General features: G+C 41.3%; 2 protein-coding genes across 4 annotated transcripts in view; one reads left to right on the forward strand and one right to left on the reverse strand.

Moving 5' to 3' along the window:
- The window catches only part of ESCO1 (establishment of sister chromatid cohesion N-acetyltransferase 1), an 82,488-nt gene extending 72,704 nt beyond the window's left edge, over positions 1-9,784 (forward strand). The window contains exons 15-16 of one of the 3 annotated variants that reach the window (XR_003902929.1): positions 5,469-5,745; positions 7,147-9,784. Coding sequence is in view for 1 of the 3 variants with exons in the window: in XM_029922996.1 (XP_029778856.1) it covers positions 5,469-5,500 (32 nt within the window). In the remaining 2 variants the exon portion in view is untranslated. Of the gene's footprint in view, positions 1-5,468; positions 6,165-7,146 lie in introns of those variants that run through there. The other 2 variants (XR_003902930.1, XM_029922996.1) reach the window with 2 other exon arrangements.
- The window catches only part of GREB1L (GREB1 like retinoic acid receptor coactivator), a 140,027-nt gene continuing 119,193 nt past the window's right edge, over positions 2,863-23,696 (reverse strand). The window contains exons 24-33 of the mRNA XM_029922999.1: positions 21,644-21,799; positions 21,229-21,368; positions 18,894-19,055; positions 18,547-18,751; positions 12,358-12,523; positions 11,224-11,451; positions 10,140-10,281; positions 9,092-9,292; positions 7,193-7,331; positions 2,863-5,636 (exon numbers count right to left, since the gene is read on the reverse strand). Coding sequence (XP_029778859.1) covers positions 5,473-5,636; positions 7,193-7,331; positions 9,092-9,292; positions 10,140-10,281; positions 11,224-11,451; positions 12,358-12,523; positions 18,547-18,751; positions 18,894-19,055; positions 21,229-21,368; positions 21,644-21,799 — 1,703 coding nt within the window. The 3' untranslated portion in view covers positions 2,863-5,472. The remainder of the gene's footprint in view (positions 5,637-7,192; positions 7,332-9,091; positions 9,293-10,139; positions 10,282-11,223; positions 11,452-12,357; positions 12,524-18,546; positions 18,752-18,893; positions 19,056-21,228; positions 21,369-21,643; positions 21,800-23,696) is intronic.

A 23,696-nucleotide genomic window follows, 5' to 3' on the forward strand; every position in this document is an offset into this window, starting at 1 on the left:
TCATCATAATGGTCTGACTTTTGACACTCCCTTCCCTTTGGACTTTAAACTCTCGTAGTCATCCCTGGTGTCATCTAGGCCGGACCGGGACTGTAACTTTTTAAATAAAGAGCATGAAATTTTTGGGTATAGTATAGATGCTCTAGTAACTGTTAACCTCATAATACAGATCCAATTTCCATAGAAACATGGTATACTTTTTTGGGGGAGCCAGACTTGGGTATTTTCAAGGGGACTTGGGAGTAGAGAATATATATTGATTGGTTGGTTGGTTTAAATGTTACAATTACTAGGGAGACTATTTTTCATGTTTATATTGAAGAAATAGCCCCTCGAGTAACTTACAATCTAGGTGTTTCTGTAAGAATAGTATTAGTAACGTCTAACTTTTGAGTGTTTGCTGTATGTCACACCTTCAGTATAGAGCTGCATTATTTTATTTAATTATCATGACAACTCAAGTGAAGAATCTGGAACTTAGAGCTTAAGAGACTGCTTATAGGGGTCTGGGTGAAAAATATTGAAACACTGAAGCTATGATGTGTGATGAAGATGAGGAAACAGATAAACTTTGAGGAGACAAATGGGAGAATTGAAAGAATTGATAACTGACCAGAGAAGGGTCATGGCAAAGAATTTAGGGCAATTTGGAACTTTGATTTGGGTAACTGAATAGATGGATTGGCTCAGAAGGGAATACTGGAGAATTATGCTTGGAGGAATGGACCAGGAAGGATGAGCTCAATTTTAGTCCGGATTTTGAGGTGGTTGTAGACTCTCTAAGGGGAGATTCCTGTTTGGTATACAGTTGGGTATGTTGATCTAGAGTTTGAGAGAAGTTCAAACTAAGGAAATTTATTAATTTAATTATTCAGAGTTTTTGAAGAGATGTCCCCTCCCTGAGGTTTGTAAAATTACAGGGTAGGAGAGAGTTGTGAGGAACACCATCATTTAAGAGTCTTGAAGAAGAGTACCTGGGAAGAGGTCAGAGGATCAAAAGAGAGTGGTAGAAACCAAAGGAAGAGTGTCAAGAATCAAGAACGGTCAGCAGTGTCACATCTCAATTGAAGGCTGCAGAGTGACACTAGAAAAAGAAGAGGGGTCTTTTCAGAGCAGTGGAGGCAGTGATGGACACTGAGTATACGCTAATGGCCACAGTCAAAAAAGTTGATTCTGTAATTGTGATGATCTGAAGATGCCTATGAATATGTCAGCTGCTCTTGAATAGTTGTTGGTTCATTATAAAAATACCTGCTATACAGACATTATAGGAATTACAAGTATAGACTGGAACTGCAAGGTTTTATGGGTTATGCCCTTGTCTACAAGGATGTGCAGTGGTTTTATTTTGCAAGAATTACAAAAATCAGTATTGCACCATTGAGTGAAATACGACTATCATAAGGACAGTGATATTTTAATTGTTCTTACTTACATTGTATGGCTGCCTAGCTAGAGTGTCTGGCTAGGAGCACAGCTATAGACCTGCCTAACCATATTTCACCAGGAGTTAAGATTGCTGATTTGACTTATGGACAGTGCAGACATAACATGTATCTTCTACCTATTCTCATGGTTCTTGGGCCTTTTGGCAAATAAAGGAAAGATAACTGTCTTATAATAACCCCTCCTCCTGCCATACCATTCTAGTAAAAATAAAATACACTGGACTACGTACAGAACAAACAAGTTGTCAGAAAACAACTTGTTTTTCTTATAACTTATTCCATCTTTTGTCATAGTTGCTGAAGTAGATGCTTTCCTTAGCTCAGCACTTGATAGTTAAGAGCAGAAGGAATTTATCGTGTGAATGGCTTTAAATCTTGGCCTCATAGGCCTCATAGGCCTCATAGGCCTTTCCCAAAATACCTTTAGTGATGGTTTCTTTCAGTGAAACCAGGGTCTCAGTGCTAGAGCAGAATTCTAGACGTAGAAAAAGCATAAGGGCCAGTTTCTATGACTAAAGAGAGGCCTGAGGGGTATTTGTTCCCTGGAACAAACTGAAAATTGTTCCAGCCTTAGGTCGTTGAATACAAAGGTATAGCAGTCAGATCCACAGCTTTACATCTTTCCAATGGAGCAGCTGCTTTGGAGTATGTAGTGGAACTCTGGCAGTTTCTACTTGCTTCCAAATCTGTCACCACACTGAACAAATATTTATTACCTCTCCTGAGGTAACAGCCAGGGGTCCTTGGCTTACAGAGGATTTTTGGTTTGTTTTAAAGTTTGAGAGAGTATGTGTAAGCAGGAGCAGGGGAGCGGGGGAGAGAGAATCAAGCAGGCTCCACACTCTCAGTGCAGAGCCTGACTTGGGACTCAATCTCATAAACTGTGAATTTGTGACCTGAGCCAAAATCAAGAGTCAGCCACTTAATTGACTGAGCCACCCAGTCTCCTGGGAGAGAGTTTTCATTGTTCCGTAGCAAAGTCTACTATGCTAGCACTCTTTACATAATAGAACTGAAAGGCATTTTTCCGAAATAGCAAAGTTATTCTTTAGGTAGTTTGGATATGGAGATGAACACCTCCTGTCGTGCTACACAGTTCTAGCAACCCAAAGTTCTGCCTCTAAGGACACCAAAATGAATATAGTTTCCATCTATAAAAGATTGGGGTTATACTATGAGTATTTCTAGAAAAGAATAATCATTTCTAGATCTGTCATCCGTAACGTGGACTCTGCAAATGGGCATAGTGTATAGATACTTAGTATGTATGTATATCTTCTTTGTATAAGCTACAGCTTTTCACTCAATAGGTTTTTATTTAACACTTTCTTGAACTGTTATGCCAGAATAGTTGAATCTTAGAGTTATCCAACCTGTGATGTGGACTTCAGTCTTTTTTGGACATACCAGAAAGTTAGGGTAAAGAAAACACTTCTATTTAAGGGGATGAGAGAATTTTAATACATTCACCAAATTAAATGAAAACACAACATACTGTAGACACAAGACAATTTAGAATCATAAACAAAACGTGAGGTAGACCAACTAGTGAAATTCACCAAATTTTGGTTAAGAAAATTTTACAGTAATAAAGTAACACAGGTGTGTCCTTTTCTAAGAATCACAAAAAGCAGTTGCATAAATTACAGCCAAAATAATTGATACAACAATTCTCATTCTAATTTTAGTTTACATTCAGTATTAACCTGTGTGAACTGTCATACATGGCAAGGTTCAACAGGTCTATAGCTCAATTATTATGCGGGCCTAGCAAACACATTCATATCACAACGTTTTAAGGGATGGCAAGGCTCGAAGCTGAACACACCAAGGTATATATTAACAAATCATGGTGTCCTGTGCTTGTGCAATTTTATCCTTAAAGGAGAAGGACCTAATATTCTCTAAGGAATTACACTGATAAAGTGATTTTAAATGATCCAAACCTTAGTAAGATAGGCATTGAAAAGAACAGGCAGGTCAATTTGTGTTCTCCATCATTGGGGCGATGGTCTTTTGGCTTTGTTCTGGCATTTCTCTTCCACAGGGTTAAATAGTATTTAAGAGATCACAATCATTTGATTTTTCAGAGTACAGCCCTACTATGGAGTACCTGCATCTAAAGTTACTACTTTACAAAAACATGCTTTATAAAGACTTTGAAGCCATCAAGCCAGAAGAAACCCTGAGAGGCCATCTGCCCCAGTTATAAGTGTTTTGGAACTATTTCAAGTATTGTGTTTGCCCTATAAATATTGGAATATTGCACAAACAGTGGGTTTCTTGATATCATCTGCATTAGGCCCTTTCAGCAAAACAGGAACAATTGCAATACATTCATATCTAAATCAACCTGGTTCAACGTACCTCTTTATCAAAAATTCTGTACTGAAATTACAAGGAGTATTTTCAAAGTATACATAAGGCAGGTCCTCTTTGAAGGATAATTTAAAATGAGGTTTAAAGGAATTGTTCATTTCAAAATACATATAAAGCATTATAAGTAGATGTATTAAAACCAAGAGATCTGCAAACCATTTTCAGATTAGGACATTCCATTTTTTCACTACTGTAAACTCCTTGTTATCACAAGCTAATAAAGCTGGTCAGTTACCATTATTTGTTCTAAGTAAATGCAGGCTTAGTCAGCCCCTTCTCAGTAGTTTCAGGCCCCAAATAAGACCTCAATTCAAGTACAAATGGCCATTTTAAGTGGTCTGTATGGGCTAATGAGAAAAATGTCAAATTATTGAATGATGAGAACTGGAGTAATTTAAACACAAACTTCCAACAGACTTCGTTTGTTCTAGAACATTTTCTAAAAGTCTGGGTTTGATTAAAATATATGTCAAGAAACTTACACTGTTGGTACTGAACAAACACCCCCTGCCGGTTTTAGTGAGTCCGAGACTTTTAATGGAATTTTTCTTACTCCTCACAAAAGAATCACTGGTAGGATTAAAATAGTCATCTCTCTTTCTATGGCGCTGTCTCCCATTTCAGCAATTTTTGTGTTGTTGTCTGCATAAGGTAGTTGATATTTATTCAGTGTATCTTTTACTAAAGGAAGTTTTGCTCGAGGCCCTGAAAAGAAACAAACTAGGTCTGTGCCACACAGACCCAGAGCCTGACATTTAGCTTTGCTGGTGCCAACTGCTTAATTCCAAGCAAACCGGGTGGGCATGGGGTGACTGCTAAAAGCTTCTTAATTGGCTCAACTACTGAATTAGTTCTCCTTGTACAAGATTAGACTCTTCCACATTCTTAGAGACACAGTGTGCTTAGACGCTGGAAACGTTTTTAAAGAGTGAAAAAACCAAAGGAATGTCAGGAAGGAGAAGCTGCATAAATGCATACAGTGCCTGCTCTGCATTTACTGATTTGTTTGTTCAGTTTAAATAGTAAACTTTTAACTCCTGTGGAAATTTTGCCAAAAGTTTCAATACATATAAGATTATAAATCTTAAACTAACACTGCACAGAGAAAGACAAAACTACTTTTTTTTTTTAAAATACAAATATCTTCTACATTCTATCATTTCAGACCCCTGAGTAGTACTGTACCAAAGTACAGATCTGAAGAGAAACTGAGGGTTCAGGCCTCAAACGTTAATCTTCATTTAATTCCACACCAGTGGTGTGAGTCTCATGTAACACATTCAGGCTAGCTAATGCTGAGAGTCCATTTTCCCCCTAACGTAGTGTAGTAGAAAAAACAATGCGAACTCCATGTTCGTTCTCCAAAGTACACCCTCCACGGGCTCCCGTGGCAGACCGTGTCTTGAGTAACTGCCTAGGGTGGAGTTAACCTGAACTGAAGGTCCCGAAAGTGGAACTGATAGACAGTGATCCCCCCGAGACCTGCCTCAGAGTGGGCTTGGAGGGGCGGATTTCTTTGGAGAACAAATATGTTGCACTTTGCTCCACAGTGATTGTACTTTAAAGGAAAAAAGAATCCCAAATAATTGTTTCTGCCCCACCCCACCTCGGCATCCCCCTGCTATTTTTGGTCTCTTTCAGAAGCTTACACGTGGCGGCCAGTGAGAAAGTAGAGGGGCTTGTCGTCACTGCTGTTCGCAGTTTGAAACTCGTCCCGGAGGCGGAACTGCCACTCATCCTCCAGCTCTAAGCGGACAATTGTTTGGCGTAAGGAGCTTCTGTCTTGGCAGATGACACACAGGGTAGCACCTTCAGAAAAAAGGGCAGAAGTGCATCTTAGGTTCAGGGGTTGAATTATGAAGAGCCTACCATCTTTTCTGATTAGGCCCTCTAAGCTGGCACATCTGAGAACCCACATGTAAGTAACCTATCACAACTGCTCACTATAGTTTTCATTTTATTTGAGTAAGTAGTGTTACAGATGCAAAAGTTTAAGAGTGGAAAGTGACAAATCTCCCCTTCCCCTGTGATAACTGATGGTAAAACCAAATGTTCTGCGTTTCTAGAGCAGGGGTTCTCCATCTCAGCACCACTGGATTAATTCTGTTATGGGAGCTGTTCTGTTCTTATAGGATGTTTTAGTAGCATCCTTGGCTTCTACTCACTATATGCCAGCAGCACCTTCCTTTGTGACAGCCTAAAATGTCTCCAGATAGTGCCAAATGGCCCCTGGGAGGCAACCCCCCTCCCTCACTGTTCCAAATGTATTTTATGCATATGTAAATACATATGTTCATCTGTTCTTAAATTCTATATGTGTGAAATCATACAGTATTTGTTTCTATGACTTATTTCACTTAGCATCATATACCCAGGTCCATCCATGCTGTTACAAAGGCAAGACCTCCTTTTTTATGGCTGAGTAATATGCCATCGTATACAATACCTCTTCCTTATCGATTCATCTATGGAGGGACAGTTGGGTAGCTTACATATTTTGACTATTGTAAATAAAGCTGCAGTAAACAAAGGGGTGCACCTATCTTTCCAAATTAAGGTTTTCTGTTTTCTTTAAGTACCCAGTAGTGGAATACTGGATCATATGGTTAATTCTATTTTTTTTAATGTTTATTTTTGCAAGAGAGATTGACAGAATGTGAGCGGGGGAAGGGCAGAGAGAGAAAACACCTCTAGAGCAGGTTCCAGACTCCGAGCTGTCAGCACAGAGCCTGACATGAGGCTCGAACGCAAAACTTGGAAGATCATGACCTGAGCTGAAGTAGATGATTAACTGACTGAGCCACCCAGGCACCCCTGGTTAATTCTGTTTTTAATTTTTGAGGAACCTCTATACTGTTTTCCACAGTGGCCTGTGCACAGTATTCTGAATCCTGTTTCGTTCGCTGACTTCAGAGGTCATCTTGTCAGGATTATTTGTGATACACAATCTGCAGTTTGTTCTTGGTCAGATCTCTCTGTATTGTGCATACCTATTGAAGCAACTTTAGCTTCTATACCAGAATCACAACCCATTAACCTGAGTTTTATTAAAATGAGGTTATTTGAGAAGTATTATTTCTCTTCTTACACTGCATCTTTCTTTTCTAGAATTAATAGTGGTAAAAAAAAAAATATAATGTGGTCACATTTCTGGCCATAAATCTGTATCTTGTCCTGGTATGACGGACCAGAACTTGATTCCACCTGTGCCCCAGCTAAGAAAACCATGGCCCTGGTTTAAAAGCAAGGTATTCAGTTTACTGGCAAAAATGATTATTAAAGTCCTTTTTTATATTTTTCACCTCCCTGTTTTGTCCAGGGGAAACAATGGCATTCACAAACTAAAGACACTGAATTTGGATTACCTTTGAGAAACTTAAATTTCTTCAGAAGATCAGCACCTACAAAAGAGTCACAGAGGTACAAGAGAAGTCCACTGAAAAACACCCCTTCACAGTTGACATTGCTGGAGTGGGGTCTGGAGCTGATGTAGCATATGGCCACCTGGAATCATCAAGCAGACAGCATGTGCATTTCAAAAAATAGGCAAAACATCTGCACTTTAGCTGAATGAGTCGGTACCTTTCTATTTAGCTATTTCAGGGTAAGGTGAAGGACATTAAATTTTTTTAATTGAAATTTAAATAGGTTGGCTATTTAAACTCTGCACCTCTTTTATTTAGTGTGCCAAGTTTTAACCTATTTAAATCTGGTTTCTCTTAATAAAGGACAGTTAGGAGAGAATCAGTAGTAAGAAACAAAACAGGCCTCTCCAACCTAAACATCTTTGTAAAATAAAAAATAAATTGCCTTCCACAAAAAGGCACACTTAGGATGAAATGTTTAGATTAAATTTTTCTTCTCAGCAATAAAGTAATCAGCTTTCATTTAAATACACTTAAGTTTCCAGACAGAAGCTTCAAGCAGTGCATAATTTTAAATAGTTTTATATGGCTTTCATGTAGGGAAGACAGGTTTACAAAAATTACAGGGAAGTAAGATAGTTGGGAGACCTTGAGACCAGGGGCGTGGCTTACTGTTGGCACCTGACCGCTGGGATCCAGCCACTGGTTCCTCTCTCTGTAGCTGGGGAACCCTTCATTTTACCGTACCTCAGTTTCCCAGTCTGGTGCAATAACAGTAGTCCCTGTTTCCTGGGGCTGTTTTGTGAAATAAATACTGTAAACCCCTTAGTAGGTATTCATTGTTAGCTGCTGTTAGTATTAGTAGTGTTGAGACTGTGTTGTCTAACATCTAGAGCCTTGCACCCTGGGGTAGAAGAGTCTGGAGGCCGGGGTTAGACACATGGCTTACAGGGATACTATAAAAAGCACTATTACTATTACACTTGATGGTTTTTAAGGTACCTCTTGTCTCTAAAATTCTACAAATCATGGTGTAGATTACATTTTCATTCTTAGGAAATTTCAGTAAAATGTTTATACTGCTTGATTTAAGTCCATTTCCAGAATTCAGTTGGATTTCAGCCTGAAGATACTGTATGTCAGTACATACAAAGAAAAAAGCCTAAAAGGATACAGTACACCAAAATGTCACTGTTCCCATTACAAGGCATTTTTTTCTTTATACCTTTTAAATTCTTCACAAAGAGGATATTATGTTGACAAAATTAAATATTTTTAAAATATTACTAATAATTGTAGGGAGAAGCTTCATGGCAGAGCCCGTAAAGTCTTGAAGGCCATCAGTGGTCAAAGGTACAAGTGGCAAATTTTTTAAAAAGCTAACACTGATGAGGAATTTGAGACAAGAAAGAATGCACAGTGAGGAAACAATGTCAAAGAAAGAAATCCCGGAATGAGAAGTGGTGAAGTGACAGCTACACAGGTCTCCTGTGATACCCTGAATTGTCCAGCCATCCCTTAGCTTCTCTTTTGCCTAAAACAGTGGCTGAGACACTGTGTGCCTCTGAAGAACTGGTCTTGTGGAGAAACGTCATCACATGATTATAATATGGTCTGATACATTTTAGGACAGCAAGCAACTGCTTCTGGCCACACAGTCACTAGGTGGGCTGGGTGGAACTGACCTCTGACTAAGCTTGGCATATTGACTGGCTCACTGTGGAGAGCGGAAGTGGGGGTGGGGAGGGAGTTGCCATCACATCTTGTGTGAGCCTTTGCGGTACGAGTATGTCACAGGCTCCTTTTTTGGTCTTCATTTAAGCTTTCAAATGGGAGGTAAAAGGGGAAAGAAATGGATGGAAATGGGTAAAAGCACAGCATTCGCCCTGGTCCCCTTACCTCTGGTCCAATGTTAAGGTAGCAGTCAATGGCCAACACGGGACTCTTGAAGTTGTGGATAGCTTTGGGGAAGAGTTTGTAGGAAGCATGCTGAAGGAACTTCTCCAGGAGAAACTGCGCAGGGGCTGCCAATAGTGTGTGTTCACTGTCCGGAGCACAGACATACTGAAGGGGCAAGATGGGTGCTAAGCTCTCTGACACCTGAAATCAGATCCGAGATTATCATGGGAAATGTGTCTGTCCCTGGATGAAACGGGCAAAGAAAAACGGCATTGCATACTAACAGCCCCCAAATAGTAGGAGCACGGTGACAAATGCTAGGCTCAGAGGCTAGTTTGTCATTCTTGGGTTCTGGAAAACTTTTCCTCCTCTTGGGAATAGGTCGGGTCTCACTTAACACACAGCAAGGACAGAAGAAAATAGAAATGTAGGCTTCTTTGACAGTTACTGCACTTAGCAACATTGTGAGGACCAACAGGAACCCTTTCACAGTGCTGCTGGGTGTGGATGGGTTAAATTTCATCCCAGCACATCCACAAAATAAAAGTAAATTGGTTTTCTAAGCTTCACTGTGGAGTTCCATGTTATAAATTATTAGATACCAGTAAATCTCTCAAACAGAAAAGGGTATGCGCCCATGGAATTCACCCTCAAAAGATGTTGATTGGTCTTAACTTCTTAAAAAAAAAAAAATCTGGCACACATCCAGATAAGCATCTTAATTTAAATTTCTCTTATGTGTTAAAGAATGTAAAAATGTTAATTTTGCCAGTTTATAAAGATAGAATATTAAGTTTGAAACAAGATTTGATGGAATTGTTAAGCCTTAAATGTAAGGAAAGGTAAATCTGTTGAATTTTCAAATCGGTTTTTTTTGTGGTTTTTTTTTTTTTTTTGCTCTAGATGAATCCTTAGTAAGGGGATGGAGACTGTATATTTGGCATTAAGAATGGACTCATTTGTGGCATTTCACTTTCCAGTCAAGTGGCAAGTACTTAATGCCAGTACCTAATAAAAAAGAACAGTAGAATCAAGCTTGCAAACTTACCATGATCTTTGGTTTAATGATAAAGTCCCTTTGCCCTCCAACCTGAACATGTTTCTTCATGAGACTGAAGTTATTAAAGCGACAGATGAGCAGGCCACTACTGTTTGTTCTCAGGTTAAAGTCAACGTCTTCACAGAAATACCTAAGTCATAATCACAATAAGAGGTCTGACTACCTGTCACATCCTGGCCATGTTTGTGTTTTGAGAGGGCGGGAGCGAGAACAAGAACATGCGAGTGAGCATGGAAGAGGGGCAGAGGGAGAGAGAATCTCAAGCAGACTCCACCCTCAGTGCAGAGCCTGATGCAGGGCTTGATCCCATGACCTTGGGATCATGACCTGAGCTGAAATCAAGAGTCAGAACACTTAATCTACAGAACCACCCAGGCACCCCCACACCCCAGACACATGAATTACATACACAAAGTCTGTTAGGAGACAGAATCAACTTTGCCTTCTCATGGAGCTGACCTCTTAACACTGTTCAATTCAGGGGGCTCACAGGCCAGAGTTAAAAGAAAGAGGCTGTGAGAGGACTTTGGCCCCAGACCTTCCACAAGGCCTTAGGTATTCCTGAACTGAAGCAGGACTGACTGCATGCACATTCTATATATTCTTGAGGGACAGAAGTGCAGTTTAACAATCCTGGCTGCCAACAGGATGAACCACCATCTGTCAAATTTAAAACACAGACACGACATAGCTACAGGATATTCTAATAGCCATAGACTGAGGGTTGATGTAGGAGGACGTTATGGTTCCTGACATTCCTCACTTGGCCATCTTAGCTTTCCCAGGATGTGGACATTATTTATCAGGAGGCAAGGCCAGGGCCAGTCTGCTCATTCCCACCTGTTGACTTGTCCCTACACGATCCAGATCTCTAACATTTAGGGGAAGGGATTAACTTCTGAAGAGTTCTGAGGATGGAAAAGTTCCAAGTTCTGAGGGTGGAAAATCCCCATTCTCCCTCCATGTCCATAAAAAGAGATTCTCAGTGTTTCAAAGAACACATTATAGGGGTCAGAGTTGAGCAGAAGCAATCAGATGCCAGGATTGCTTGCACCCAGGAGGCCTGACTTACCTGTTGAAGTCATACTGCACATTCTGAGTCAAGTCTATGTTAAGGAGGATGAAGTCATGCACGTGGCACCTAGAGAATGGGGCTTTCAGGCTCTGAGAAGTCAGCTTGCTGCTCCATTTCTGTATGCCCAGGATTGCGTAGTGGATGATTTTTGGTGTTGCTTCAATATGCTGCAAGACACTCTTCAAGGACACATTCTTACTGGAAACTCCTGCTTCCATGGGCTGGCTATGAAATGTAAAGTTAGTTTATATAAGAGAGCAATAAATATTACTGAGGAAAGGATCATTTTTGAAGGGCTAACACTACTATACACTATTTATATCCTTTGCAGATATTAATAGCTGGCTTACTTTATATTAGCTTGGAATGGAAAAGGTCGTCAAGCCTAGTTTACATGCTGCCCGTCACTGCTAACTGAAGGAAGCGGCCTTTTGGGGGCTGGGTGGGCTTACCACTTTAAGGCAGAGAAAGAAAACCAGTCCAACTCAAAATGAGTAATGAACAAGGAGTTACCAAAGAGATGGAGCCAGAGGTTAGAAGCACACAAGTATACTTCCCAATGTTGTAATTCTGGTATAATTAGGAGTATTTGAGAATGTCACTGGCTTCATATTTATGTGGAAACAGATACAGTGTATGGGCTGGAAGGAAGGTCATCGTGGGTACTGGTCTTTAGGGACCATTTACTGCATAGGACTTCTCCAGGCTTAACATCCCCAGGTCCTCATGGAGCCTCTTTATCAGGTGAAGAACCACCGATTTTGGTCCAGCCCTAATTTTACAGGTGATGGACTTGAGACAAAGAGATGAACTAACTTTCCCTTTTCATCCCAAGCAGAGCTGGGATTAAAAAGCAGGTGTGACTCAGAAGCTAGTGTACTTTCTAAGGCATAGCACCCTTCAACAGACTTTATGGCAAACCAAGGCCATGATGCAGAAATAGTTCAGAAATTTGATGGTATGGTGAATATCTAAATTAAAAAAGTGGTGAGGGTTGTCTTCTGGATAATTGTTTTGCTCTGGAAGGCTGCCCCACCCTCATTTAGTTCCATATATAACAAGCCAAGGAAAGCATCTTCTTCATAGCACTAGGCCATACTCCCCTCGAACTGCTTGGCAAATCCTACTTACCTCGTCTGATCCTGAACACTGTGAACGTTCCACAGAACGCACGAGTCATCCATCACAACGATGAAAGGCCAGACACACTGGCGTTTAACTCCCAGTTCTTCCAGGCGGTTTCGCTCCAGTTCCAGGTTGTGATAGGACAGCTCCTTAATGAGAAACCTGGCAGCACCTGGAAGGCAACAGAGCCACAGCTGTACATCCTTCACCCGACCCAGACCCCACAGACAGCTCACACTCTCTCCACAGGCATGCCTAGTCACAGGGTAGCCATGGGGGGTGGGAGGGTCAACAATTGTTCAGAGCAGTGGTTCTCAAACGAGTAAAAGTAAGAATCACTAGGAGTTTCTTTAAAATGCCAATTTCCAGAGCCCCTCACCAGAGATTCACTTTAGGTCTGATAAGGAGCCAGAAACCAGAGCGGTCTTTGATGATGCAGATGATTCATGAATTACACTTTGAGGGGTACTGTAAGAATCCAGTTTCCCTGATAGGACAAAGGATACCACATAAAGGAAACACTTCCTACTGGTTAGTTTTGTAAAGGCACAATAAGATGTGCTCTGTCCTGGAAGCAGCCACTCACAGGTCCTGCACTAGGGAGTGGCCAAGTTTGCAATAACTTAGACTAAGGTGTCCCCTGCTTTAGGTACCTTTAGGAGATTGACAGCAATGTCTTCTTCGGAGAAGATTCTGAAAAACTGGCATCCTTTCCCTGGAGTTTTTTGATGGATGGATTGATTGATTTTGCAAGAGGCAATATGGTCTAGTAAAAGGCTGGAGCCAAGCTGCCTACATTTAAATCCTGATATCACCATGTGCTAGCTGTGGGACAGTGAAAAAGTTAACTCCCCTATGCCTTGGCTTCTTGTGTGGTGCTCAAGACATGCCTAACATATGGTAAGTACTCAGTAACAACAAGCATTAAGATGGTGTTCCTGAGATCCATCCATGTGGTCGCAAATGGTGAGATTTCATTCTTTTTATGACTAAAAAATATTCCATTGTGTATGCCACATCTTCATCCTTTCATCTATTGCTGGACACTTAGGTTGATTCCATAATTTGGCTATTGTAAATAATGCTAAGTGAAATTAGCCAGTCAGAGACAAATACCATATGATTTCACTTATATGTGGAACTGGAAGAAACAAATGAAGAAAGGAAGAAAAAATATATATAAAGCAAAACACCGACTCTTAACTATAGAGAACAGATGGTTACAAAGGAGGTGGGAGGGGTGAAAAGGTAAAGGGGATTAAGAGTACACTTATCATGATGAGCACTGAGGAAGGTATGGAACTGTCGACTCCCTATGTTGTACACTTGAAACAAACACAAGACCATATGTTTACTACACTGGAATTAGAAGTAAAACACTTTTTAAGAAAGGTCACATATTAGACAAATTTTATTAGACAAATTTTCACACCCGAAAATGAAACAAAATGTAGGTAATGAAGAGGCTAAAAGAGTTATTAAATCTATGGAGGAATGAGAAAAATAGTTTGAATGGATCAAGGGTATTGCTAATGATGTAGGAAAATGTACCTTTCAAGAACATGTATGTAATAGTTGGTGTTCTCAATGTAGTAAGGACCGTATATGAAAAGCCCAGAACTAACACCGTAATGGTAAAAGACTGAAAGCTTTTCCTCTAAGATCAAGAACAAGACAAGAATGCCCGCCATTACCACTTCATTTAACATAGTAAGGGAAATCCTAGCCAGAGCAATTAGGCATGAAGAAGAAATAAAAGACACTCAGGTTGGAAAGGAAGAAGTAAAATGATCTGTCTGCAGGCAACGTGACCTTAAATGTAGCAAACAATAAAGATTACATGTGTGCATGTGCACACACACACACACATACAGAAATAAGTAGATTCAGCAAGGTTGCAGATCTGTTGTCTCTAAACACTAATACTAATCTACAAGGGAAATTAAGAAAACAACTCCATTTACAATGGCATGAAAAAGAATAAAATACTTTGGAATAAATGTTCAACCAAGCATGTGAAAGACTTGTACATGAAAAAAGCACACAACACTTGGTGCAAGAAAGTAAGGATGGCACAAGTAAATGGAAAGACATTTGTGTTCATGGATTGGAAAATGTGATATTGTTGCCGTATCAATATTACTCAAAGTGACTACAGATTTAATGCAATCCCTACCAAAATCTTGATTTTTTTGGTGCAGAAATTAAAAAAAAAATCCTTAAATTCATATGGAATCTCAAGGAACCCTCAATAGCTAAAACAACCTTGAAAAAGAAGACCAAAGTTGGAGGTATCACAGTTGGCTAATTTCAAAACTTACTACAAAAGGACAGTAATCACAATGATGTGAGTGGCATAAAGACAGACATACAGACCAATGGGGTAAGAATACAGAGCCCAGCACCATGCCCTTGTGCTTCTGGTCCAGGTCTTAAGGGCCTATGGTCAAATGATTTTTGACAAAAGTGCCAAGACCACTGAATGGGAAAAGAACAGTCTCTTCAACAGCTGGTATTGGAAAAACTGGATTTCACATGTAAAAAATGAAGTTGGACCTTTACCTTACGCTACATAAAACTAATATGGATCGAAAACAGGCAATCAGCAAAACTAAAAGGCAACCAATGGAATGGGAGGAGATATTTGCAAATGACATATCAGATAAAGGGTTAGTATCCAAAATCTATAAAGAACTTACACAAACTCAACACCCAAAAACCAAATAATCCAGTGAAGAAGTGGGCAAAAGTCATGAATAGACACTTTTCCAAAGAAGACATCCAGGTGGCCAACAGACATGAAAAATACTCAACCTCACTCATCATCAGGGAAATACAAATCAAAACTGCAATGAGATACCACCTCACACCTGTCAGAATGGCTAAAATTAACAACTCAGGCAACAACATGTTGGCGAGGATGCAGAGGAAGAGGGACCCTTTTGCACCGCTGGTGGGAATGCAAACTGGTGCAGCCACTCTGGAAAACAGTATGGAAGTTTCTCAAAAAGTTAAAAATAGAACTACCCTATGACCCAGCAATTGCGCTACTAGGTATTTATCCAAGGGATACAGGTGTGTGGTTTTGAAAGGGCACATGCACCCTAATTTTATAGCAGCACTATTGACAATAGCCAAACTATGGAAAGAGCCCAAATGTCCATCAACGGATGAATGGATAGAGAAGATACACAATGGAGTATTACTTGGCAATGATAAAGAATGAAATCTCACCATGTGCAACAACATGGATGGCACTAGAGTGTATTATGCTAAGTGAAATTAGTCAAAGAAAGACAAATATGATTTAACTCATATGTGTAATTTAAGATACAAAAACAGATGAACATAAATGAAGGGAAGCAAAAATAATATAAATATAGGGAGGGGGACAAAACAAGAGACTCTGAAATACAGAGAACAAACAGGGTCACTGTAGGGGTTGGGTGGGGGATGGGTTAAATGGGGAGGGATTTAAGGAATACACTTGCTGGGATGAGCACTGGGTGTTCTACATAGGAGATGAATCACCGGAATCTCGTGAAATCAGTGTTACACTGTAGTTAGCACTATATGCTAACTAACTTGGATGTAAGTTTTTAAAAAAAGTATAAAGAAAAAAATTAAGAAAACAGGCAAACAGTCTGCTATTGGATGTAACAATTATTTTTTGGGTAGGACACCAAAAGGATAGCCAACAATAGGAAAGAATAAATTGGACTGCATCAAAATTTAAAATTTCTGTGCAAAGGATTTAATTAACAGTGAAAACCAACACATGAAATGGGAGAAAACATTTACAAATCATTAGTAGGGGGTTAGTATCCAGAAGACATAAAGAACTCCTACAAGTCAACAACAATAACCAAAAAAGCCTAATTTAAATTTTTTAAAATTTATTTTTGAGAGACAGAGAGAGACAGCTCAAGTAGGGTCAGAGAGAGAGGGAGACACAGAATGAGAAGCAGGCTCCAGGCTCTGAGCTGTCAGCACAGAGCCCAATGCGGGGCTCAAATCCATGAACCATGAGATCATGACCTGAGCTGAAGCTGGACGCTTAACCGACTGAGCCACCCAGGTGCCCCCCAAGAAAATGAATTTAAAAATAGGAAAAGGACTTGAATAGATTGTCCAAAGTAGATACACAAATGGCCAACATACAAGATGCTCAACATCATTAATCATTAGGGAAATGCAAATCAAATTACCATAAGATAGCATCTCCTACCCTTTGTTAGGATGGCTACTACCAAAAAAACAAGCAAACAAACAAAAAATCTCCCAAAACTCAAAACAAAACCAGAAAATAAGTATTGGTGATGATGTGAAGAAACATTTTACCCTATTGGTAAGGATGTAAAATGGTATAGCCATTATGGAAAACAGTTTGTCAATTGCTCAGAAAATTAAAAATAGAATTACCATATGATTCAGTAATTCCACTTGTGAGGAGACACTTGAAAGAATTCAAATCAGGGTTCTTGAAGAGATATTTGTACATCTATGTTCATAGCAGCATTACTCACAATAGCCAAAAGGTAGAGAGCAGTTCAAGTGTCTTTATGAATGGATAAAAAATGTGTATACATACAATGGAATATTACTCAGCCTTAAAAGGGAAGGAAATTCCCTTGAATTTCACACGCACAACATAGAAGACCCTTGAGAACACTGTGCTAAGCTAGACACGAAAGGTCAAATACTGTATGATTAAACTGACATAAGTTCCTAACGTAGTCACACAAAGACAGAAAGTAGAATGGTGGTTGCCAGGGAAAGGGGGAGATGAGGAGTTGACCCTCAGTGGTTTGGAGTTTCGGTTTTGCAAGATGAAGAGAGTTCTGGAGATTAGTTGCAAAACAGTGTGAATATATTGAACACTACTGAACTGTACACTTAAAAGTAAATGGCTAAGTGGTAAATTTTATGTTTTTTAACAGATAAAAAATAATCTGCATTTATTTCATTTGCATATATGTTAGCTTCTCCTCAAACAATTGCAAAAGGGGAAAAACTGTAACTAAGCTAATTCATCAGATCTGGGATGAGGAGAGTCACCTAAAGACTGGCAAGGCATAGAAGGGTAATTGGAGGGTCATTCCTATAGAAAAAATTTTAGCTAGTTTGGGGATAGGTGGTTTTGGAGAGGACAAAGAATCAAAAGTATGTAAGAGCCTTATAATTCACTTGATATAAAGTGATAAATATGGAAAATAAAATTGTATTCAAAACAAACAGGTTTTTGAAAACATTATAATCCCATATTTAAGGACATGAAAAGAATAGAAGGGAGAACAAGAAGAGGAAAGCTCTAAGAAGGAAGGGAGAGGGATGGACAGATGAGCAGAGGGAGAGACAGAGGCTGAGGGGGAAAAGAAGGGAAAGTGAGACCCTGGAGGAGTGCAGAGTCAGGGAAACTACTCAGGTCTCATCTGTATTCACTCTAGTTCTGGCCTGCATGTTCCTACTTCCCTCTAATGTGTCAAGGAGCAGCTTTTGGAACTTCAGCCCTTGTGAGACTACACAGAGCAGACGCCCACAGGAGCTGATTGGGGAAAATGGTGAACAACCACTATGCAAGAAGTGCACAGCTCTGAATCCAATTGGAGGTTTCCTGCCCCCACCGTCCTGCAACAGCTCTGTTCCACACTCAAGAACCAATGCCCCCTTGATAAATCAGCCCATTGCTCTTACACTCCTTGGGGGGAAAGCAAGCGAGACTTCTTCCAGGTACTTTTAAGACGACTGCCATAGGGAGTAATGATATTTTGAATTTCCAGTGGGACAGAACCCCTTAGAACTTGCCATGTGCCTTTAAAAATGATTAGCAATGGCTTGGGGACACTCCAGATCTCTCTGACCACAGTGAACTAGCTTTCCCCCTCCTCAGATCTTCCTTGCTGTTTTGTTCCTGCTGTAGGGGGCCCAGCCCACACCGGGAAGAATCCCAAGCCCTTTCTGGGGCGCTCAACATACCAGTGACTTCTTGAGTCACAAGCCCCCAGAAGTTAAAAATTCTGCAAAAGAGCAGTTGGAAGAACAGGAAGACTCAAATTTAAAGAAGAATCAAAAGTCCTTAGGCCAGGTGGGCGAGACCCTTTCCAGAAGCTGGGGAGCCTTTGAAAGTTTCATGTCCAGGCAATGGGAGCTCGCTTTATCTTTCAGCCCTTCTCCACGTCCCAGGGGGCCCCTTACCCACGCCTGCATTATTGAACATGCCGGGAAGCACCAGCATGATGTGGTTGGGCCAGTACTTGCGGTACAGCGGCATCTCATATTCTTTGACCACCAGAAGATGCAGGTGGCTGATGCCCTCCATGGCGTGAAAAAGGTTTAGAAGTCCATGCTCATGGCGACCACTGGAAGGAGTGAAAATAGGGCTCTTGACTGCATTCAAATTCTGCTGAAAGGTGGGGGGGAAGAACCAGAGACCAAAAAGAGAAGTTAAAACCCTTAGATTTCAGAAGTTTAGAGAACTTTATCCTAGTACCTCGGGCCTGTCGGTCTGCAAGCAGTGTTGGCATCCAGACACTGTCACCCACCTTGTCTGAAACGAGGGGCAGCCGCATGCTCTCCAGGTGTTTGCCCTGCTTGCTGAAGACAAAATAACTCTCTTTGGATTTGGGAATGATGAAATAGAGCTGCACCTCTTCTCCCAGCATAGAGGAAGAGAACGTGAATGCATGAAGGGTGGAGTCAGACATCTAGATTTGTAAAGAAGGAAGGAAGGGGATGTAAGCTCATGGTTTGCAAACTTCTAGACCACTTGTTAATGTTGTTTTTAAGAGGGGCGAACTAACCTGAACTCATACATGCCACCAGACCTTGCTGCCCCTGAAACGTTGAAAGAGTTGGAAAGGCAAACATTTCATCTTTTGGTAGCTGCCACTGATGTGAGAGCCAAGCCTCCGGTCCCTACACACCCTCTCCATGGGTGAGGTTTCTGTTGCTTGACTTTGTCTTTTGCATTCCTCGTGTTCTTAGAGCCATGACTGCTCAGTCTTATGCAGAGGTTAAATATTCCTGCTCTCTAAACATTTTCAAAGGTGCCCAATTTTAGGGAGAGAATCACTTCCATCTATGTGCATCAGGCTAAATGAATATTATTTTTCTAAGTAAACTATTAGGGCCAACATCATTAAAATGCCTCTGTGGTCCCATCTTTCCTGGCTACAATGAAACGGAAGAAATTTCAACAGTCATTTAGCCTAGAACTCTGGCTTCCAGGACAGACCATCTGACTCACTGAAGCCAAATATAAATCTAACTTATTTTTAAAATTGCCAAAAAGTTGGGACGCCTGGCTGGCTCAGTTGGTAGAGCATGTGACTCTTGATTTGAGGACCAAGAGTTCAAGCTCCACTTTGGTGATAGAGCTTTCTTAAAAAAAAAAAAGTGTTATAAAGTTCACATGCTCTCTCAGTAGCCCAGCTCAGTGAATAATTACGTAACTTCTGTGCTTTGCCGTGCAGACAGTATTTGGCTTAATGAGAGGACAGAATCAACGTTCAGCAGCTACGAGTCCAGGTAGATTTCCTAAGATTTTTAACCTAAATATTAAATTTCCTAGGAAAATAGTATATGATTCTTCCCTCAAATTCTGGTTCATTCTGCTTCATAAGCACTGGAGTATACTAGTTAGTGAGTACTATAATCACAGAAACTATATAAACAGGATTTTTAATAAGTTATCTAAAAGCTTATGACTTGTAGACCAGGGACTTGAATCTTCTATATTCTCTAAAGCATCATGAGTGGTCTACAAACTAGCCCACCAAAAGTTTTCAGGTAACACCAAGAAAACAAATGGGAAACAAAAGGTTACTTGTGACGCAAGAGCAGAATGACCAGTCCAGTTTTTCAGTATATCATTTCTAGCCCCTGTAGAAAAGGGTGAAGACCTGGTCCTCAAGAGCAGAAGCAAGTTTGGGTGAAGCCCAATCAATCAGCATGTCCCAAAGGACGAGTTGTTCTAGGTGTTCAGAACTAAGTCGTAAAAATCAAGCAGCTAAAGTGGGAGAAAGCAATAGAGAACTTCTCCCCCACACAGGCTCTGGACTACCGGCATGGGCTGCCTTTACCACCTTGTGTGTTTGCAATGCTCTGGCCAAAAAGCAGCAAACCCTGACATTGGCTCACCTTCTGTGTTCCTTCCTCTCACTTCTCTCTAAGTATAAGATCAAATATTGACCCCTCTGTATGCCTCGTGATCAAAACCACCCCACACTAGCACAGGAATATGACTTGGTCAGTGCAAATCAACAGACCTAGTCACAGCTCAAAGGGTACACCCTATACATGTTAGGGGTAAAAGCACCATTCCTGGGGCACCTGGGTGGCTCAGTCCATTACGTATCTGACTTTGGCTCAGGTCGTAGGGTCAAGATCTCATGGTTCGTGAGTTTGAGCCCCATGTTGGGCTTGGTGCTAACAGTGAGGAGCCTGCTTAGGATTCTCTCTCTGCCCAGTCCCCCACCCCCTCTCAAAATAAAGAAATAAACTTATAAAAAATCTTAGAAAAAAAAGCACCATTCTTGTCAACAATTCAAAGGGAGGTGAAAAGACCCTTTCAACAAATACAATATCCAGTTTTCTCAGGATCCCACATAACATGTCAGGTAATCTAAACATGACACGTGTAACCATTTCAATGAAGTGACTTCAGACACTAAAACTCAAGTTTCTCCCCCACCCCTGGCTCACAATCCTAATAAACCCAAAGTGATTTTAATTAATGGCTTCATACATTTTGCTCACAAATGAGTGGCTCCATCTCATAAATCAAATACTCTCTGTCTAGAGCCTAAAACTGGGAGCCGTATTTTTCATTCTGTACAGACAAAACCCAAGGTAACAGGCAAAGACAGGGGGTCACACCTGGGAGGCAGAGGTGCAGTCCATGTACTGGTGACACTGCTCACAGTGGTGGAAGGTGTTGTAGGCTGCGTATTTGGTCAGCATCATGGACACAGTTCCTCGCTTCCTGGGCTCCTCATCTTTGGAATCCTTTATTGCTTCTGTGTATAAAGTGGCAAAAAATATGGCCATGATGTGCATGAAGCCCCTACTCCTGGGAAGAAAGTCCCCCACTCCCTGCAGGGTTCTTCCAAGGAGCCTATAATTTATGCCCTGAAAGTCAGGTATAAAGAGTAAAAGGTGGATATGTGTGTGTGTGCAAGAGAAAAGCAGAGAGAATTACTTTAAACTGTGCTCAAGAATTAAACTGCCCCAGGTCTCCTGCCCTGATCCGGGTGCCCTCAGAGGAGGTGCGCCTGGCTCTGCTTGCACTGACCTTGTTTGACCCCTGCCAGCTTCTCAGTATATACCAGGCTCATCAAACTGTACTTGGGATCATGCACGCTGACGTCAAAAGGCATTTTACTGAAGCTCTCGATGTCAGGCCAGGGCTCTCCCTCTGACTGGCTGACTCCACTGCTTTCACTGTGGTCTAGGACGAGAAGAAAGAAAGTGCACAGAGCAGCCAGGCGGACTGGCCTCCCGGCCTCCCTCCCAAGTGTCAGGAATGAGAGGTTTTATGAAACATGAACCTCAGATGGGAGGACAAAGGCCCTTCTGAAAGGTGACCTGCCACGTTCCAGGGCAGAGGCGCCCAGAACTATCCCTTCGGGTCCATGCTGGGAGGGATGCATGCCCTCACTGCCTCCAGCATTACCCTCCCCGCCTCTGGTCCACAAACTCCCACTTTATGAGATCAACTAGTCTCCCACTCCAGCCTCCCAAACTGCCTTAAAAACTTACTTAATTTTGGGTGATCTAAATTCCCCCTTACAGTTTTAGTTGTGGGGTTTTAAGACACTGACAGCCAAAGAGATTTTAGGGATGCGTTGAGCAAGATTCCCAGTGTCGACTGTGTATGAGAATCACCTGGGGAGCTTGTAAAAGAAATCCCGTGCTTAGGTCACCACCCACAATCTCCTTTAGTACCCAGACACCCATCATGGCATTTAAAACTGCTTAGGTGGCTCCAATATGCAGTCAAGTTTGACAGCTAGTAATCCTAGGTTTGAATCCATACTGCTCCTTACTACTTCACAACTGCAGGCACCCCTCTTAGGACTCCAGGTTATTGCAAGAATTCCAGAATCGTGTATTTAAAGTGCTCAGGCAGTAAGGGATGCCTGGGTGGCTAGGTTGGTTAAGCCTCTGACTTTGGCTCAGGTGATGATCTCATGGTTCATGGGTCCATCCATGGGTTGGAGCTCTTCATCGGACTCTGTGCTGTCAGTGCACAGCCCACTACCAATCCTCTGTCCCCGACTCTCTCTGCCCCTCCCCTGCTCATGCTCTCTGTCTCTCTCTCTCTCTCTCTCTCTCAAAAAAACATTAAATAACATTTAAAAAAATAAGTGCTCAGACAGTGGCAGGCACATGGTGAGTGTCCAATAGCGGAGAGTTATTGTTATTAATAAAATCTGTAAGATCAAAAAGTTTAAGACAACCTTCAAAGGGAGAAAGAAAAAGACTTAAAAATTTTTTAATGTTTATTTTTGAGAGAGAGAGGGAGACAGAGTGTGAGCAGGGGGAGGGGCAAAGAGAGAGATGGAAACATAGAATTCAAAGCAGGCTCCAGGCTTTGAGCTTTCAGCAGAGAGCCTGACGCAAGGCTCGAACTCATGAACGACGAGATCACAACCTGAGCCGAAGTTGGACGCTCAAGTGACTGAGCCACTTGGACACCTCAAAAAGTTTTTTTTTTTAAAGCCTAAAGAAGATTACAGGTACAGCTATTATCTTTTTAACACAATCCTGTTTATTTTTTTATATCGCTGAGCTAAAATTTGCATTTTATTTAAGACCTAAAGCTTATTCTAGATTTTTACAAAGATATTACTGTGCCTCTCCAGAGCACCATTGCATTCACCTGCACTAAATGAGGAGGAAGGAATAAAGCCAACTGATGGCACTTCTCACTACAGGAGCCAGGCTTGCCTGTCACACCAGCTGTGGTAGATTTTGATCACACAGATCAAAGCCCAGTGTGGTGGCATCCAAGGAGAGAATTAAAGGCATCACCCTCTTGTGGAGCCCAGGGGCTTTGTGGGAAGGTTGCTGGGATGCCGGCTCTTTCATTCCTGGTCTGCCTGGTTCTGCCTTTGCCCTCCTGATCCCAGATCCCTCCAGGCAGTCCTGAATGTTTCAAGACCAATTTAGAACTCTGGGTCCCCTCTTGTGGACCTGGGTTCTGGTGTGGCTCAAGTGGGGACACAAACAAGGAGATGTGGGTGGGAAGACGGGATTGTGTGAGTGTCTGGAATCATAAATATGAACTGGTAAGGAGTGGAAATAGGGTCAAAGGTGATAATAAACGGATTCAATACAGCTGA

This window comes from Suricata suricatta, chromosome 14, assembly GCF_006229205.1.
Source record: "Suricata suricatta isolate VVHF042 chromosome 14, meerkat_22Aug2017_6uvM2_HiC, whole genome shotgun sequence".
Lineage (NCBI taxonomy): Eukaryota > Metazoa > Chordata > Mammalia > Carnivora > Herpestidae > Suricata > Suricata suricatta.